We start from the raw sequence: 19,180 nt of genomic DNA on the forward strand, positions 1-19,180 counted from the left end.
GCCACAGTGACGTCAGCGTACCATATTATCCCGCGTATATTGTTTCGCTTGATGACGGTGGCCGTTTTTCGCCGGGTGGTCACTGCTATCGATTTGTCGCTCAGAGCAAAGCGCGTTGGCTGTGCCGTCATGTTTCGTGTTTCTGCAGCTGCTTGACACGCTGCGGCCCCAAGATGGCGGCCAAGGACACGGCGGCGTCAATGCAGACCATCTATATGTCCTTACTTTCACGAGTATTCTTAGTTTTGTCACATTTCCATATCTATTCGAATGTGCACTGCTCATCAGAACCGGGAGCAATGGCGCAGAAACTGGGAGCATCACTGCTTAAAGCAGGTTTACAGCTCGTAATCAATATACGGACCAGTTCCTGACCGCTTTCTTTTTATTTAGATTTCTCTGCACTTCGCTGCATTCTACACACTCTGCACTGTCTCAAGCTCACCGGAAGTCCTCCGTCCGCGCGATGGCCACCGCACCCACTGTTTAGATTTAGATGACCCACAACACGATTCGCCTTATTCAGCAGGAAAACTACACCAAAAATTTAATGTCAGACAAAGTTTTGGACAGGTTATTTACGTGCAGGGGTGAATATTTCTTCCTCCTAATAAAACAGGCCAACCTTTTTTTTTTTCTTTTACTGCGAGTGATATTACGCTAATTATTGCTTTCGCTACTTAGCACTTCGGTTAGGCACAAACTGTAATCTTTTTCTTAACAATTCAGGCAACAATGTTACGACAGTGACTGTAGGACCTGAGTCGGTAAGCAATGGCAACGATACCTAAAAATTATTCGCTTATGCATTCATTTTGACTCAAGCACTCACATCTTGACAAAGGAAAGCAGAAAACAAGAAAATATAAACCCGGATAGAACATATGCATAGCGCGTCCTTTATTCTGATCGATGACAGCTGCTCTTGAACAGCATGCATAAGAATACAACGACAAAGGTGATAACCGAGGCAGCTATTAATAATCACAGGCGTTACGTATTGCTAGTGGAGGTGACATAAATTCTAAGTTTATATTCACTGCCTTCACATAGGCGAAGAATAGTGCTAGCGAACTGAACAGTGATTGTGCCGTTGAAGAACACGTTCACTATTTGCAACCTCCTGTATAATTACAATATCTTCCTGAACTTATGGCACGCTGGGAGGCATGCTGTTTGCGTGAAGGGTTTGCGGAAACTCCATAATCACGCCACAGTTTAGAGTCACGACTTGATCACCAGTGACGCTTTCGTACGCGAACGTGCCCTCTGTGTAGGGCGGCTTTGTAGAAATGCATACCAAGAAACTGCTCCTAACGAGCTGTTACTCGCTAATATCTTCGTTTCAATCAAGTGGCCAAACAGCAGTTTAATTTGGAAATCACAGCGCGAGAGCTTTGTCAAAAAAGAACTCACGGAAAACAGACAAAAAGATCTAATTTCTATAATAAGGATGCGAAATGTGTCTGATTTGCAACAATGGCTTTTAAAACAATGCGGCACCACAGCACACGTAAAATTAAGGCTGAGTTTTCGTTCGCCAAGGCCTATTCGCTGTTGCGCGCTTCAGCGGCCAGAAGGTCGAACATGCCTGATGACACGCAACAGGAAAGAAGAAGAAGAAGGAAGAAAAGAGCGGTGAGACCAGAAATGACCCGAACTTCATTGGCACCTCCCACGAGAACGTCACTACATGTTTAGGCCGACGCCATGTCACGACCACGTGGGGAAAAAAAAAAATGTGCTGCGTTCGAAATGTCACGTTAGTCGAACCTTCGTGCAAGTGCAGACAACTAGGTATGTTAGCACTGGTCATGCTCAATGCCGAATAGTTTGACTACTTGTTGAACTATTTCCTCGAGTACCATCCAGGTGTGTCACTCGGGTATATTTCAAATATACTCCTGAAATACCGTTGAATGATGCACCGCTCTAAGCTGTCTCAGTGACAGAAGTGTACGGCACCAGAAGCAAGAGTATTCCTAGTGTTCCTGAGCCAAGTTGGATATCTTTCGCAGTCACTTAACGCCCATTGAACACGCCATTGCAATATAACGAAAAAAAGAATTGCTGTCTTACCCTCCAGTCGAGAAAGGGTCGCAGCCTGATCGTCTCGCCAGCCTCTTCCTCAGACAGGCTATCATCGTCGAAGTTTGCGTTCGGGTTGTCCATCGTGAGCTCTTTCCTTTACTTTCTTGCCTCTTCCCCAGACGGGACAGGCCCAGCTCTTGACGCAAGTGTAGCGGCGCAAGCAACAAAGTGAAGAGCAGATAATAAAGAAACGAGCGTGCGCCGAAAACTAGAACTCACATTAGGCTTAACGGCGACGACAGCGCGCACACGTACCCTGCTGCAGCGAAGTTTCCACCGCGACTCCTAGGCTTAGTGGGCTCTAGGACGGCGAAGCCGAGCATCGCCTCCGCGGCGGCGAAAATCCTCGCTCGCGTGTCGCTTCGGCCGACCGCGTAGTGCAGTGCGCTCCGCGTGCGGGGACCGTGCTTCTGCTGCTGCTGCTGGTGGCGGTAGTGGGGACGCTGCCGCCGCTTCACGCGCGATCATTAGCGCCGAAATGAGACAATGATCCGCCTCCTTCACTTTCCTTTCGTCGCCTCTTCTTCACCCGTTGCACTGTCTTCCAGGAAAGCTCCGCGTCGCCCCCACACCGCGCACCACATGAACTTTCGTTGCCGGAGGGCGTCCCGTGCGGGCCAGCAGTTTGTGTGGAGGCAGGCGACGTCGTCACGCGGAGCGCAGCCGCTACGGCGGGCCACAACAAACGGAGAACCTGAGATCCGCCACGGTCCTCTTCCGGAGGCCGGCACCGCGCATGCGCCCGCCGACGAGGACGCGGGGGAGGGGCTCGACAACGTCACGGCTTCGATCAATGATGCGCTGGGGATACATACACCAACATGTAGGGCGCGAGCGTGTCTTGCAGTTCCTTTCTTTATCTATCGCGCTCTCTCTGTTCCTTTCGCTTCTGTTTTGTTCTCCTTTGGCTCACCCGGGACCTGCGTCGGCGTTGGAGTGTAAATCAATACGTTCGTGCGGCCGAGGGTGTAAAAGTGAAATCTGCTTTTTCCTTCTTTCCACTAATTGACCGCCGAGTGCTTTTGGGATGACGGACGGAACAGTCGAGAAGACGGCAGTCGGTGTGAAAAATGAGGCGTGACTAAGTCGCGCGTTCAGGTTGTCTTACGGCTAGAATCGACTAGAATCGGTGTAGCTATAATCGCGCGCTGTGACAGCAAGACTTGGGAGAGAATACGGGAAAAGGGGTGACGCGATCTGGATTTAGTTGAAATCGGCGAAGAATCAAAAGTGAGTTTTTCTTCCTTTTCCTCTTAATTGTAACGCTGTCAGCAGAAAGCACGTCTAGGCTGTTATTTGAATAGCCACTTCATCATCATTATCGTCATCATCGTCGTCAACGTAAATACTTCTACTACCACTACTGATACTAATATATACTTAAAGTTTGTAAACAGGGATAAAGTGCCTCAGAAAGGCTGGCCAACGTTTCGATAGGAGGACCTATGTTCGTCAAAGGCGGCCTCGTCATCCTCGGCGTGTTAGTTTTAAAGGGTTAGTGCAGTGACGTCACGTGCGGGTGTTGTCGCTAGCGGCTGGTCTTAAAGAGAGAGGCTATCAGAGGAAACAAGCGCTGTCGTCCGACGTCTGTGAGCTTCATTCCCAAGACGAGGGGACGAAAGCGTGATAGTGGGCACGCGGGAAGAAAAGAAAAGAAACAAAAGCAGAGAAAAAGGGAAAAAAGAAAAAAAAAGAGAAAAAAGGGGGCTGGGGGAAGCCAGGGCGGCACCAAGACAGAAAAAAAAGGGGGGATAGTGAAAAAGGAAAGAAAGAAAAACTAAATTTTTAAGAAAGATGGGAGCTTGGGAGCGTGTTGGGGATGCGAGAGGTTAGGAAGCATTCAGGGGGAGTCGTTGGCGGCATGTTTTTGGGGCATTAGAAGGGCCGGTCAGGCGGTCAGTGCGCGAGTAACACAAAAGACACACACACACGCACACGCACACGCACACACACGCACACGCACACACACACACACACACACACAAAAAAAGAATATGGGTTGAAAGTGACTTGAGTAGCATAGCAGCAATACGTCGAGTAATTTTGAAATAGTTAAGATGGCGACGAGGAGTCTGCGGTGCAATGTATGGGGTGACTGAAAGGCAGCGGCACGGTCTTTCAAGGGGCATTGCTCCAGTCGCTCAACGTAGGTGTCGTTACGGCGTCATTCACAAATGGGGCGATACTCTGGGTTGAGGCGCCGAAAAAGGCATATTGACTTCGGAATGTGTTGATGAGGGGGTTTCAAAAAAATATAGATAAAAAAAGGAAGGGAAAAGAGAGGGGGAGGGCGGACCGAAACCGGAATAACAAACGGAAGGGTGACGCGCGCAGAAGCGGACGGGGGCAAGTGTACATGGAAGAAAGGGGTCGTACAGTTGGTATAGACGTAAAAACCTGAAACAGTACATTAAATTGAGTAGTAGGAAGGAAAAAATTTTTTTCGAAATGGAGAAGTAGGCGAGGTTAAGAATTAAGGTTAGCTGGTGGCCTAATGTGTTTTGTGTCTTGGTTGATGATATGAGAATGAGAATTTCAGATTTAAGTTACCGCTTTTAAAGATTCTAAGTTGCCGCGTGCCAAATTAATTCCTGTCGGGTGTAGGCAATTAAACTTGTGTATGAGGTATGATTCCGTATACTTCCTTTCGCGAGGGGAACGGAAATTCGTTTGTAGTATATAGAGCCTTGCTTTGTCAAATATATGACCATGTTCATTAAAGTGGCTGGCTACTGCTTTGGGTAAATTGTGTTTTGTGTCCGCGCGGTGACCGTTGATTCTTGTATTAATTTGTTGTCCAGTCTCACCTATGTATTGTTTGCTACAAGCGGCGCATTCTAGACAGTAGACTACGTTGCTTGATGTGCAGGTGAAAGCCGAAGTTGCCTTGTGTGCGTAATTCGACGCTGTACTTTTTACTGTAGTAGTAGATTGAATGTGTTTGCATGTAGAGCACCTGGGGCGGCCACAGGGATTGGTTCCCAACTTCCTCTTTGTCTGTAACATGTTTAAAATTAGTGTTGCGTCTGTAGGCTACTCTGGGAGGGCCGGGAAAAACCTTAAGTTTCTGGTTGCTGGTGAGAATTGGGTAGTATTTACTAAGGATGTTATTCACGTTTGGGAGTGCGTTTGAGAATTTAGTAGTAAGAAGAGGCGTTGTTGTTCTTGTGATCCTCGGGTGGGGCTTGAGGACCTCGGCTCGATCAAGTTTGGTGGCAGCGATGTAGGCTGTTTGAAGGTCACTGTTTGGGTGGCTCCTGTTTGATAGTGTTTCTTTAAGGTGATCGAGTCTATCTTGTAGTCTTGGTTTTCAACGCAAATGCGACGTAGTCGTGTGGCTTGGCCTTTAAAGATGCCTTGTTTGCAATGTCTGGGATGGTGGCTGGTATATTCTAGGTACTGTTGTTTGTCGAAAGGTTTCCTATACAGCGTTGTCTTTAGCTCACCACTGTCAATGTATATTGTTGTGTCCAGAAAGTTTACGCGCTCTGGTGAGGATTCTGATGTGAACTTTATTGTTGGGTGAACAGAGTTTCGAAATGCTACATATTTATCTAGACTTTCTTGACATTGTCCCCAGATTATGAGTATGTCGTCTATGTATCGTAGGTACGTGTGGGGCTTGGTAGTGCAGCGCGATAGGAAATCTGCTTCTAGAATCCCCATACACATGTTCGCGTAGGTTGGTGCAAAAGGCGTACCCATGCTTGTACCATGTATCTGTAGGTAGTAACTCTCTTCAAATTCGAAGTAGTTATGTGTTAGAACTAATTCAAGGAGAGACAAGTAGACTTCAGTAGAGTGTTGTGCATTGTGTTTAGACAGCGTTTGTTTTATCGAAGATAAACCATCAGGGATTGGAATGTTGGTGTACAGCGCCGGGACGTCTAGTGCTGCGAGAATTGTGTTGTGGGGTAGTGTGCCTTTAGTATTAATGTCCTCTATAATTCTCATCAGGTGGGGCGTATCTTGTACAAATGACGGAAGTGCTTTTGGCAAGTCACCAAGGTAGTGGTTAAGGAATGTGGAGATGCTCTCTGTCGGGGTGTTGTTGTTTGATACTATCGAACGGCCTGGGATAATAGCAGTGTATAGTTCAGCGGATGGAATTTTATGAATTTTCGGAAGGAGGTAAAAACGCCCGGCAGTTTTGTTGCTTGGTTTAAGAAATTTGTATTCTGACGGTGTTATCAATTCATCAGCCAAAAGTGATTTTAGCCTGTTGGTAATTGTCACTGTGTAGGACAATGTCGGATCGTTATCTAGTTTGCGGTAATGTTCTGGGTTGTTTAGTTGGCTGTAAGCCTCGTGCTTGTATTTTTCTATTGGCCAAATAACTATACTTCCACCCTTATCTGCTCCCTTAATAACAATGTAATTCCGGCAACTCAGATTTGAAATTATATTACTCTCCGACGCAGTCATGTTTTTAGGTCGCTTAGATGTCTTGGATTGGCTTATAATTTATTTAGTGACAGTTTTAAGGTATATGTCAAGTTCTATGGCTTGTTCTGGTTCGGGAGTCCAAGTGGATTGGGCTCTAAGTGGTGTCGTCCCGGTGTCTGGTGTGTCTGCAAAAAAGTGTCGGATACGCATTCGTCGGGAGAATTCTGAGAGGTCCTTGTGAAGCTCGAATTCATTTATTGTGTTGTTCGTGGGGCAAAAGTTTAGGCCCTTGCTGAGTACGTCTATTTCTTTTTGACTTAATGTTTTTGAAATGTCTATAACATTGGAGCGGTTTAGTTCTGTGGAAGTTTCCTTCCTGTCTGGTACTTCTAAACTCGAGGTCCCTCTTGTCGGCGTGTGGTGGCTGTTTGGCTGGAAGGTTGTTTTTTGATTAAAATTTGCTTTTTTCCTTTGTTTTTGAAACACTTTTCTAGACTGTTTTTCGTCGTAATGTTCTAAATCCCTCTTCTCATCTGGTGTCAGGGTTATGTTCCGAAGTCTGTGGTTAAAAGTTTCGATTTGCTCTTCGCAGTGTTCCTTGAGGATATTCAAAAGTGAAAGTGAGGCATTGCGTAATGTTGTTTGCCAGTTTGCACGCTGGTGTGGTGGGAGTGTTCCTAGAGCTGGTACAGCCTTCAGTGTTAGACCTTTAGGAATTATATTTTTCTATGTGCAGATTGTGTAGGTTTTCAGATGGGAGGTGTAGCTCACGTGTTTTTTGGTAAGTTTTCTAGCTTGTAGGAATTCGGTGCTTCGTGGCAGTGAAGAGTTATTGATTTGCGATGTCTCTCCTTTACTTGTCTTTTTGCGGGCAGATTTGCGTAGGGTGTTTTTCTGTTTGGCCGGTTTATTATCGTATGCCTGGCTTAACTCTTGTCCCCTCGTCTTGGGAATGAAGCTCGCATACGTCGGACAACAGCGCTTGTTTCCTCTGATAGCCTCTCTCTTTAAAGCCAGCCGCTAGCGACAACACCCGCACGTGACGTCACTGCACTAACCCTTTAAAACTAACACGCCGAGGATGACGAGGCCGCCTTTGACGAAGATAGGTCCTCCTATCGAAACGTTGGCCAGCCTTTCTGAGGCACTTTATCCCTGTTTACAAACTTTATACCACAGTGTGCTATTCCATCTGTCAGCCCCTTCTTGTTTTTGGACTAATATATACTTAGTAATTAATTTTTCGCTGTGGGTGAAAAGGAACCTCTTCCCTGTTTTATGTATGCGCCAGCTAGGGCATGAGCCGCATTATGCTAAATTCTTGCTGGGTAATTAGGGATAGGGACCAAATGTAACATCTAACTGCAATAACATTATAATGATGTGAGGGCGTTGCAGATAAAACTGCGCCAGGGCCACGAGAAACGTTTTATCAAAACTACGGCGCACAAATAGCGGAGCTTTGCTTTAGCTTGAACTATGCCCAAAAAAGCTCAAAGCAAAAATATTTGACTTGGATAACGCTTATACGTGCTGCTCCATTGATTCCCAACTTCATCACTGAAGGTGATTATTTATTGTTTTTTTAAGCATGCCTCTGTCCATGGTGTAAAGATTGCCATTGCTTGGGTAAACTGTAACTACATTTAGACTCAAAGGGGCGGTTTGGGTTCCTTAAGTGGCAGTATTGTTGCTGCAGAAAGTTATTCAATAATGCCATAACAACTGTTCAATCGCTTTTATCTCTTAGATAGGCTGTCGTGAAACTGGGCATTTCCTTCGAGTAACTCGTTCAGTCCCTCAAGGTAGAAAGGATGAAATGGCGCCCAACTGGAGATGTTGCAAGCACTAAACCTCCAGCTACTCCATTTAACTTACACGAAAAAATATAAATTTGCTTACGGACATAAAAGCCACCTCACTGCTACCGAAAAGTTTATTTCTTGCTGTTATATCACGGGAATGAAAAATGATGTGACTGACGCGTATCGAGGAGTTATAAAATTCAGCATACGGTGACTAAGGTGTCCACTGAGCAACAGTTACCATCGACGGTCCTGCAAAATTTTGCATCGTCCGGGAAATTTGATGTGCCAAAAGCTATCATTTTTATTCTGTAGCTCTGTTATCGCAGTTTCTTTCAAAGAAGAAAGAAAGACATGCAGTATACGTCACGCAAGCTTTCTTTTTCAAGCCAACCTATAATTCCAACGCTATAGCTATTGAATGGATACCAGCAAAATACACCGGAGACCACACACGGTGTTAAGCCCGCAAGCCGCGGCCGTCCTCCGGAAGATGAGGGTGGTAATGCGGGCTTGTTGGTCGTGCAGCGTAAGGCTAGACGGGCTCAAAGCACTTGTCTTAAACAACAAAAATATATCGCAGGATCTCCTATGCTTTGGTGCTAGCAAAGTGCATCACAAAAGCCGCGTGTCAATGCAGTCATATGCGGCGATACTTTCAAAAAGAAAAATTACAAAAACTTGCTCACAACGCAACATAGTGTGCTACGTGTTTGTTGCGTTACACTGCCGCACATGTGACTGCTTTTTCCGTTTCAAAGAAACGTCCGTGGTAGGTTAAAAGAAGACAAAACTAATCACAGAGGCGAACAATACCTACACTTCTGCTGGCGAGTGTATCAGCAAGCCATCAGTAATTGAGTAAGTTAAGGAGCTTGAATACCTACGCCCAATTGGAAAATTCTGTCTTCAGTGTATAGCAGGATGGCTGGTTGCGTTGTGCGCAAGTTTTTGTAAATCTCTTTCTTTTGTATCTTCGTTTTAAGGGGTGTATCGACACGTGGTTTTGTGACGCACCTGGATAGGGTTTAGGTACGGCAGGCGTAAAAATAAAGATTTCGTCGTTAAAAGTAAGCGTCTTTTGTATGTCGCTGATTCCCGTGCCTGTACCCGTCTGCCTGAAATTGACGGTGATTAGCTGTACTGGCTTTACTATTAGCAGATCTTTCCAGCAGGTTGCATGCCGCTAGGCTACTATCAAATAGTAGTCTTTTAACATGAGGTACCATAATCACATTCATTACCACAATAATCTGCATAATCTGACTGAATGAATCAGGCCTCCCTATTTATGATTTCCCATTTTGCCTGTTCTGTGCCTGTGATGTCCACCCCGTGAACTTCGCTAATTCTCTCGTCTCGTCACTAATCGGTTCTCTGTACCCATTGACCGCTTTTTTCTTTCACTATAATTCTGTTACTCTGATGTTACTCTGGGTGGACGTCTCATTTTCCCTTTATTAATTACTATGATATGCCACTACTTATAGGTCCTGCGCATTACATGTCCTGTCCAAGCTCACCTTTCCACTACTCTACCTGGAAGATATGAATTTTTGTGGTCGTTCATTTGTATTCAACGGTCTCGAACTTGAAAGACAGACATTAGCGTTATGGGTTATTGAGCTTGAATAACTGATGTGCATACAAAGACCTCCGAAAATAAACAGACCACTACTGCTTAAAACGCCAGTAGTCCTTCGCGCGCAAACTTGCTCTGTCGTTCGTGCGGTTCGGTTACTTAGACGCAAAACATCTCCTTACATTTTTCTGCACGTGCTTGTCTTCTTTTTAATCGTTCTGCATTTTGAACTTCGCAATCTGAGGGAAAACGCCGAATTTCAGCTGTAATAGTCTGTTGTTGTGCAATTATAACAGTAAAGTAAAAGTCAACACACTGCTGGTAAATTCCCTGTTTGTTTCTGACTCACGCGGACCATAGACAAACGTGAGACGTTTTAGCAAGCGACCTACTTCATGCTAGCGTATATTACAGTGTTGCAAAACACCTACGTTATACCCAATATTTGCTCAAAAGCTTTAGCGACAATTTTAGCGAATTTGCAGCAACAGTTAGTGGAAATTTAGAGAATCTTACGTCTTACTTCAGCTACATGCTTATGAAAATTGTGGCAGCATTGACCAGCACTGGCCCAACAACTGTTTGTCTATTAGGCATCCAGAAAAAGTGTAGGAGCTTCACGCCTAGCTCATTCACTTATCTGCTCAGTCTAGCGTATACTCCGACAAAATGGCCTGGCATGTATTCAAGGAAATTAATTTTAATACAACAGCAGTTGTGTGCTCTAAACTGCCGTTTGCCTTGTCCGTCGGTACGTTCATTATGTTATGCTGACGACGACCGCTGTCTAAACTGACATCAATTAGTCATACTGAACTTGATCCTTAACCTCACTATCACCGTAGGGTGAAGAACAAGAAATATTTCTCCGCAACCGGGACTCGAAGTCATGTCAACGCAGGATTTTGCGATAGGGAACCGGGCCTTTCCTCACAGGCTGTGAGACCAGTGGAGTCATTGCACGTATTTCGGAGACCACAAACAGTCGGTGCCGTAGCCAACAAAGATGAGTTTCTTCGCACAGCATAGAAGTTGTTTTTGACAAGATATGCTGGTATGTCGACGTGAAATTCTTCGTGTCCGTGCTCGTGAAAACGGCATCGGTTGCACAAAAGAGGCGCACATCAGCCTCAAACATGGCACACAACCGCTATGGAAGATGCACCAAAAGTCACGTCGCTGGTGGTGAACAACGGGGTTTGTTACAGAGTTGCTCACATGATTCAGAGCCGCCAGGTGCCCCATATATACCAACACTGTAAATGTACAATAAAAACAAAACAAAACAGGGCATCAGTGGTAGAAAGCGTGTTGGCCTCTGAGTTGGATAATTCCCAACCAGGAACTTCAAAACGACACACCGAGCCTGAAAAGCAACACGCCAGCAACACACAACTGCTTCATCACTGACGATACAAACAATATATTTGCACTAGCACCGAATTCCAAAAATAGTATGCTGAAACTTTATATTGCAACGGCATTTCATATGACACGCTGCCGATTCGTTGGAATAGGACGTTGTTCTATACCCAATTATAAAATAATGAAGCTGGACACCCTCGAACGAAAAAAATTATCGGAAGCCTTCGACCAAACAGACGCGTACACAAGGTTTCGTAAAGCTAAAAAATTGAAACTACACAAAACTGGTGTACTTGTTTATGTGGAATCAGAAATTAGCCAAATCTGTGCATGTATATTTAATTCCACAACGGGCATTACTATTCCATACTGAAAGAAAGTTGCGTACATCACATAGATTACGTCTCAAATTATTTACATGAGCCGCATTTCCTTTCCTTTTATATCACATTTATAGTTATTAGTTCAACATTATTTCAGAGACCTCATTGTTTTCCAATTCTTACTCTAAATTATTACATATTTCTTTGACCGCACACTACCCCCTCTCTCATTTCCCCCTCTACCCTCGCTCCTTCTATTAAATGACCACTCTATAAACCCTACCTTCATGGCCATTTCCCCGCTGTAGGTGAGCGCGATTATTGGAGGAACGAGCAACCAAGGAAAAAAAAGCAATGTGGCGGTCTCCAATTGTGGGCGAATGCTGTTGTCATATTGAATGCACAGAACCGAGGGAATCACTGAAGTTTGCGGAATCCTTTTTTTTCGCCGCTCTTTGTTTTCATATTTTCTGAAGTGCAAAAGCGCGCAACAAGGCCTGGACAAATAAGAAAGGAGACACGTCGCTTGCGTTGTCTTCCTTGCTGTACTTGCACGCGTCTCGCTGCGCTGTTTCGCACTTCGGAAGCCATGGAACACCTACTAGCCCAACAACGCGTATTCTGCTGCGCTTTCCACGTCTTCTCGTTTTATCTACCTCTTTTAAAATTGTTTTTTAGTCCCCGTTTTCCGGAGCGGAAAAATATTTCGGATTCGTTCCGATATTCGGAGACTGCGTATCTGTAATGCTTCTTTCATGCCTGAGAAAGTGAGAGAGAAAAGGTAAGGAAAGGCAGGGATGTTTAGTTAACCCCTTTCCCCTTGCGTACCCTACGCAGGTGGAAAGGGGTTAAGGGACGGAAAAAGAGAAAGGAGAGAAGAACACTAAGGATGCCTTCTCGTGAAGGCGTGTACATCAAGACTAGAGTCGCTCACTGATGTCTTTAAACTTCAGGAACTACAGCAATGTGTATGGGTCGCTTTCTGAGTTTGTGATGCTTGTTTGTGGCCATGGTCCAAAGACCCTTGTCACGGTGAGTAATCTTAAGTCCAGCCGACGTAAAAAAAATAAGCTTTCACGACGGTAAATAAACTTTCAAACTTTCAAACTTTCAAAGTATCGAAGGCTGTGGTCGTCGTAGCGGTGACAGATGCAGAGAAATGTTCGTTAGACTCCGCAAATCGCAAGTGTCGCAGGGAGGCGTTCCACCCATCGCATTGAGGAATTAATATGCTTTCGGTGAACGTCACACGGAGCCACAAGCGACACAAAAATGTTGCATCACGGTGTTAGCTCCAGCTGCACGGTGCGATCGAAAATTTCCAGGCGACAGCTAGAGACACGGAGAGAGAGAGAGAGAGAGAGAGAGCGAGAGAGAAATGAAAGGCAGGAAGGTTAACCAGAATAGAACCTGGTTGGCTACACTACACCGGGGGAAGGAAAAAAAGGAGGGAAAGATGAAGAGAACAGAGACACGGGGGGAGTTCCAGTGGCATTACAAGTTAGGTAGGTAGGTAGATAGGTAGGTTGTTCTGGCTGGTCGGACTCGGTGTACGTGTATGTTAGCGGGTTGGACGATCGCTGTCAAACAAATTACTCGTGAATGCATTCGTGTTGCAAGGTAGGCTAACAGAAACAAAACAAAAAACAAGAAAACCAAGAAATGAGAATGAAAAGTAAGGCTCTAAATTTCTATTTCTTGCTTGATAATTTCGTTGTTTATACGCAAGATCATCGCAAGGCTGCTGTTCTCGCTCTCGGAATCGACGCGCTAAATTTATAGGACAGGAAATGAAGAGCAGAACGAAGCCTCAGTTGTTCGCCAAGCTTTTTCTGCGCAGGGGACCGCGCATGCTTGCAGAAAAATGCGAACGAAATGGCACAAGCATGAGGTTTATGCAGGAGGCGCACTTTTGTCAAAAGATGTTAACACAGAACAACGCTTAGTGGTGACGGATCTTTCTTTTTTTTTTTCGTACCAAAGTTGATGGGCAAGAACGAGCAACTGGAAGCTTTCTGGGGCCACCTAAGTCCGGGGCGTTCGCGCTCCGTGCACGCACGTGCGCCAGCAAACCGCTACTAACCCCGTGGGAGCGAAATGGTCTGTACTGTGTTGATCTATAACATAAAGGGAATCACTGTAACGGTTCGCGAAAGAAACATATTCACCTACAGGTATATCAGGGCAAACGCCATTAAGCAGCTATGAGAGCCGCCGGACATGGCACGAGCAATTTAGTGTTGACAGAAGGGTGTTCTATGGCGGATTCGTTCTTTAACGCTCGTTCCGGTACACCTAGAATAAGCCACTTATAGCCGGTTCAAGTCGAAGCAACCGCGAATAAATACTGTTGGAACTGTGCTGGGGTACGAACGTGCGTGGGCAGTGAGAATGTGCGTGCGTGCGTGCGTGTGTGTGTGTGTGTGTGTGTGTGTGTGTGTGTGTGTGTGTGTGTGTGTTTGTGTGTGTGTGTGTGTGTGTGTGTGTGCATGTGATCGCAACGGAAAATGGCAAGAGAAAAGTACAGTGCCGTTACTGCCTCAAAACAAGTCTACTTGCTCAAACAACGCTTCCTTCGCTATAGACAAAACACATTCGCCAGTACAGCGACCAACCACCGATACGCAGCGCGCGAGGAAACGGGCGCGCAGTTTCCGTTCAAACCTTGGGGCCAGTGATAGGGTTAAACAAGCACGCTCGCCGCCAAACGCTGCGCCGGCGTCGTCCCTGCCAGCTCTTCAAGTGCGTCCGCTACTCCCCCCACTGCCTCCCACACTTCCCCCTCCGCAGAGCGGGCGCCCCCTCAAAACACGGCGCGTCGTCGGCGTCCGTTACCTCTGCCGCTGCGCCGTTGGCCGTTGGCGCACTTCTCGTACGCGAGGGGAGGTGCTGACGTCAAGCATGACGTCTAAAAGGGGGTGTTCCACTCGTCTTCCTTCCCGCAGGGAGCTCCGTTACCCTCGTTTCTTTCATTTTTTTTCGATAGAGCAAAGAAAGGAGGAGGAGGGCGTGGAGCGCGGAGGCATCGAGAAAGGGTAACCAGCAAGCGATGTTCCTCCCGGGGGTCACGAGGGGAAAAAAGGCAGCGGAGAAAGGAGGGAAAAAGGAGTTGCGTCGGTTCGAACCGCGCAGCGAAGCAGACCGCGTAGGAGCAGCCAATGAGGTGGCCAGCGTCTGCTAGCGTCGCCGCTGACCTTCCCGTCGCGGGAAAAAGTCGGTCGCGAGGGAGCGCTTCAGACGGTCGCCGAGTGGAGCGGCCATGCGCTGATCAGAGAACGCCCGCACGGAGTGGCGTTACAGCGCTGACAACATGCCGTCGCCCTTCCAGAGAATGTGTGGTATACCAGCGAGAGTTTCTGTCATTACTATTTAATTTCGTTCTTCAAACGCTGCTTGGTCCTTAGGTCGCATCGTTCAAAGGTTGTAGCTGCTAAGTGTTTATTACTGTATACATCATAATCATCACCAGCACCTGTAGTAACATGTCAAGCGAACAGCCAGGCTAGCATCTTCAGTATGTATGATTAAAGCTTGTCTTTCCCTCTCTCTCTCCCAATAAAAATGATCAAACGATCGCAAGCAATCCGGATGAAGTGCAAGCATCTAGACTGCGTAGTCTGTCTTCCTACTATAATAGCGTCTTTTTACAAGGATCCCTGCCACGTTCTTCACATCGAAGCCGGGATGTTTACGCTTGTTTATAGTTTTGCTTCCCTAGCTAATAAGTAACTTCATTTCATTGTTAACGATAAGTTTCCTTCCATAGAAGCAAGCGACCACTCAAACGATAACATTGAACGAGACCGGTCCTGCAGCCGCTGGAAATCGTTTTTGGAAAATTAATTATTTAAAATTTCCTTTACTTACTTTTTTGTTTTCAATGTAGAGCTTATCAAGCGCCGACACAAAACGCGAACACGGTCGAGGCTCTCTTCGGGGGAAATGACGCATATCGGCCGCGTACTTGGGAGCAAAGCTTTCGTGATTGTGATTTAAAAGTCTGCGCGGTGCGCTTACGCGAGAAATCGCGTAAATGTTTGGTCCCAGCATTTCGAATACACAATTCGCAGTCAGCGCCTGTCCTGTCAACCGTTGTATTCCTTCTGTGTTTAATCGCTGTAATCACCAACTGCGCGGGCAACACGTTGTCCATATGAAAACGGCCTGTTCGAGATTTTAGGCAATCTTTTGCTGTGTGGCAGTGAAACACTACGTTCCTGGCCAGTTTCATTACCTAAATGGGCCGCCTATTCAGATTAAAACACCGCGCGTCGCTTCTCGCGCGTTCTAACAATCCGCGCGCGAGCCGCGCATTCGCGTCGATATCTCGACAGCACGAAAGTGGCGTTGCTCCATACAACCGCGCGTATTCCGCGCCTCTTATCAACTGTTGGCGCGGCGTGGAGGTTAGGTACATGCTTACCATGCTGCAGGCTCGGGTTAGATTCCTCCATAATGGTGACAGCGCGAACAAAACGACGACGGAGTGAAATGACACAGGACGAGCGCTGACTCGCCACTAAGTTTACTGAAACGCACACACCAAGGAGTATAAGCGAATCAGGCGATCACATGGCCAAACGAGGAGCGCACAACCAGGCCACGTGGATACAGGGCATCTGTAACCGTATTGGGAGCTATCTAGGTAAATTGATTCATGCAGAGAAAGCGTATTCTTTGGTGTATGTGTGTGTGCGTGTGCGTGTGTTTGTGTGCGTGTGCATGTGCGTGTGTGTGTGTGTGTGTTTGTGGGTTTCAGTAAACTTAGTTGTGAGTCAGTGTGAGTCAGTGCTCGCATCCTGTGTCCTTTCACTCCGACTCGCTCAACATTCCACTTTGATTCCTCGTAGGAGATAAATGTTCTTAATTGTTGTTACGTGATCATCGCATCGAGGCTAGATTGACAGACAAAAGTTGAGGAGGGTAGGCAAACAAATGCTCTCGCATTTAGAACTGCCCAGGAACCTATAGAGTTTTTATTACCACGTAGCTGAAGCTTGTAGAAGCTGTTCTCAAATTGATCGTTTTAGTTTAGTTATCCATTAGAACGAAGCCCTCACTTATAACTACCACGACCAAGAGAGGGCGCCACGACATTGGCCTCGACGCGTCTTCAGCTGTGAAATTAAGGAATTCTTGCCACGGCGAGGGTAAATCAATAAAACTGAATTTTGTTCGCAGACCTAGCTCACGAGTACCTATACAGGAATAGTCTTCAAAATTTCATAACTTGAAAACAATATGTTCGAGCTGCTTCCATCGTCTTACGTGGTGCGCGCAGCGTGCGGTCTGGACGGTTTCGGAAAAGCAGTACGGATGTATTCGCATTTACTATCGTATGTGCAAGTTTCGCGTGACATATGTGGCCTTAACAGACGCGATAGGGCATGTCTACAACCAATTTGCCTATACGCGGCAAAAACAATCTATTTTCTATTTACAGTGAAACAGACCACTTCAAAGAACGGCTTTAATGTCCGCACTCAACATCCACCAACTGTCATCATTCGTACTAAGTCACGTCCTTGGCCAATAGAACCGCGCTGCCGGTGCATCTCACGCAACGAAGGCACTGTTGTGTTTCCTTAGAGACACTGGTCTCAATGAGACACTTCAGTCGAGTGTTGTGTTTGGTTCATGTTGTGTATCTGTAGTTAACTGTGCACATGATTTCATTTTTCATCCTATCTAACTGGAATAACATGCTAGGCATGCTGCCTGGCAAACGCTTCCAAGATCCATTAAATTTCTCCATTTCTCTGGATTGTAAGGTAACCTTGATTCAAGGTGTAATTTAACGAAGCAGCTAAACTTCTCCTACATCCTTAGAGTCAAATTATACAACGTCACAATGGATCGTCGCTCTACTCAGTGTCATGTTTCATTTACAAGTTTATGTTTTTTTTAAATATCGCAGAACTGTGGCTTGACAACACGCGCGACAGGAAAAAGTTGACAACTTGCTAGATGCTGTGTCAAGATAATTGACAGTGGATGATGAAGGCTACGTGGCCGTGAAATTGAAATTTGTTCTTCGACAAGGGTACAACAAATACGTTTGGTCCCGCTGATAGGTATTACGTATGCGTTACATACGTTAAGCTAAAGAATTCACGAATTCTGTACATAAGGAAGACGCGCGAGTAGAGATGAACTATCACTCTGGATATATTGCTCTGGATATATTGCCAGCTCGAAGAATTAAAATGAAATTGATTTATGTGGTGGAACTTAGGTACGGCTGGGACTTATTGTACTGGAAACGATGACATTGGTTAAAAAAATAAGCCACCCTGCTCAATCACTGACTTCATGAAGGATATGAATTATAAGCATTTCTTGTGGCAGGGTACTGAAAAATCTCTCAGTCACTAATATAGAATAGAAAATATCCAAACTAATTTCAGTCATTTAAACTGAGAGATTGATTTTCTCTTGTTCACCAAGAGAACGCAGGAAGGGTTCCATGTGTCACATTCAAAGCAGGCCACATTTAAACTCTATTTCGTTTGGATGACGAACATTGGGCTTCCACAAGCAGCAACCTCTGAGGGTCTCTGGTTTGGACGATCAATCCTGCGCAGTCCATCAGGAAGCACCTTGAATCCAAGTCACCTAACTTTAGTGGAATTAATCTTCCATACGAATACAATCAGCCTCGACGCCCTGATTATAGCTTACATTTTACTAAGTGCGTGTCGAATTAGAGGTGTTGAATCAATCGCTCGTGCCTCGTACATCAGGTAAAATATTTCAGCTGCATTATTAGTTGTCATGCCCAACAGTTAAGTATTTTCGGAGACCGTTTTTTCGACGCGCTGACTATAGGTGACTGAAGCAATACCGTCGACAATGACATTTACAAGAAACATTTAACATGTTATAGCGTACAGAGCAGACCGCCAAACTACAATAAAGGGGCTACTTGTCGTTTATAACAATGAATGCATGGCGATGACTGTATGACGACAAACGAAATGACAACGACGACATGATAGCAGCGGAATAATCCCGACTGAATGAAAACAGCGCGATTACGATGGAACCAAAAAGAAGGATGGCTTCGATGGAACGACGAAGGCAGTATGACGACGACGGCATGAAAACGTAGGGTGACGTTGGTGAAACCATGATGACGGTACGATGACAGCATGACCACTACGTTATGAAGACGAAGACGACTGTATGACGAAGGTGGCGTGGTAACGATTGCATGACGCGAGTCGGACGTCGAAGCTGGAGTGATGATGGAATGATGGTGGAGCGACTACGGCGGCATCACGTGCACGAGCACAAATGTAATGGCCCAAGCAAGTAGACAACCTGGGTCACTGGATCGACGTAAGAGGCTATACATACGAATAAATAGACTCATAGTGCCCGAAGTAGGCAAAGAATGGTAATGACATTAAACAAGTGGTGCAGACAATGTTTCGTGAAAAGAGCCGAAAATTCGTAACGTGAATTTGCAAAGCCACTCCTTACATTACGTGCTTTCGCAAAATCATATTTTATGAGAAATATTAGAAATACGATGAAATATATTGAGCTTGCTAAGTTTATGTCCTTGATATACAATATCGGAGAGGAACCAACAGCTTCGTAGCTAACCTTCTCACGCGCAGTTA

The 19,180-nt window shown here is 45.8% G+C and overlaps 1 protein-coding gene across 2 annotated transcripts in view; it reads right to left on the reverse strand.

The window, feature by feature from the left end:
* Window positions 1-19,180, reverse strand: part of LOC126536478 (sodium- and chloride-dependent glycine transporter 1-like) — a 142,230-nt gene that overhangs the window by 74,063 nt on the left and 48,987 nt on the right. The window contains exon 1 of one of the 2 annotated variants that reach the window (XM_050183457.3): window positions 2,080-2,773. The exons of the other annotated variant lie outside the window; for it this stretch is intronic. Within the exon in view, the coding sequence (XP_050039414.1) occupies window positions 2,080-2,172 (93 nt within the window). The 5' untranslated portion in view covers window positions 2,173-2,773. Of the gene's footprint in view, window positions 1-2,079; window positions 2,774-19,180 lie in introns of those variants that run through there. 2 annotated transcript variants of the gene reach the window in all.

This window comes from Dermacentor andersoni, chromosome 4 (genome assembly GCF_023375885.2).
Source record: "Dermacentor andersoni chromosome 4, qqDerAnde1_hic_scaffold, whole genome shotgun sequence".
NCBI lineage: Eukaryota > Metazoa > Arthropoda > Arachnida > Ixodida > Ixodidae > Dermacentor > Dermacentor andersoni.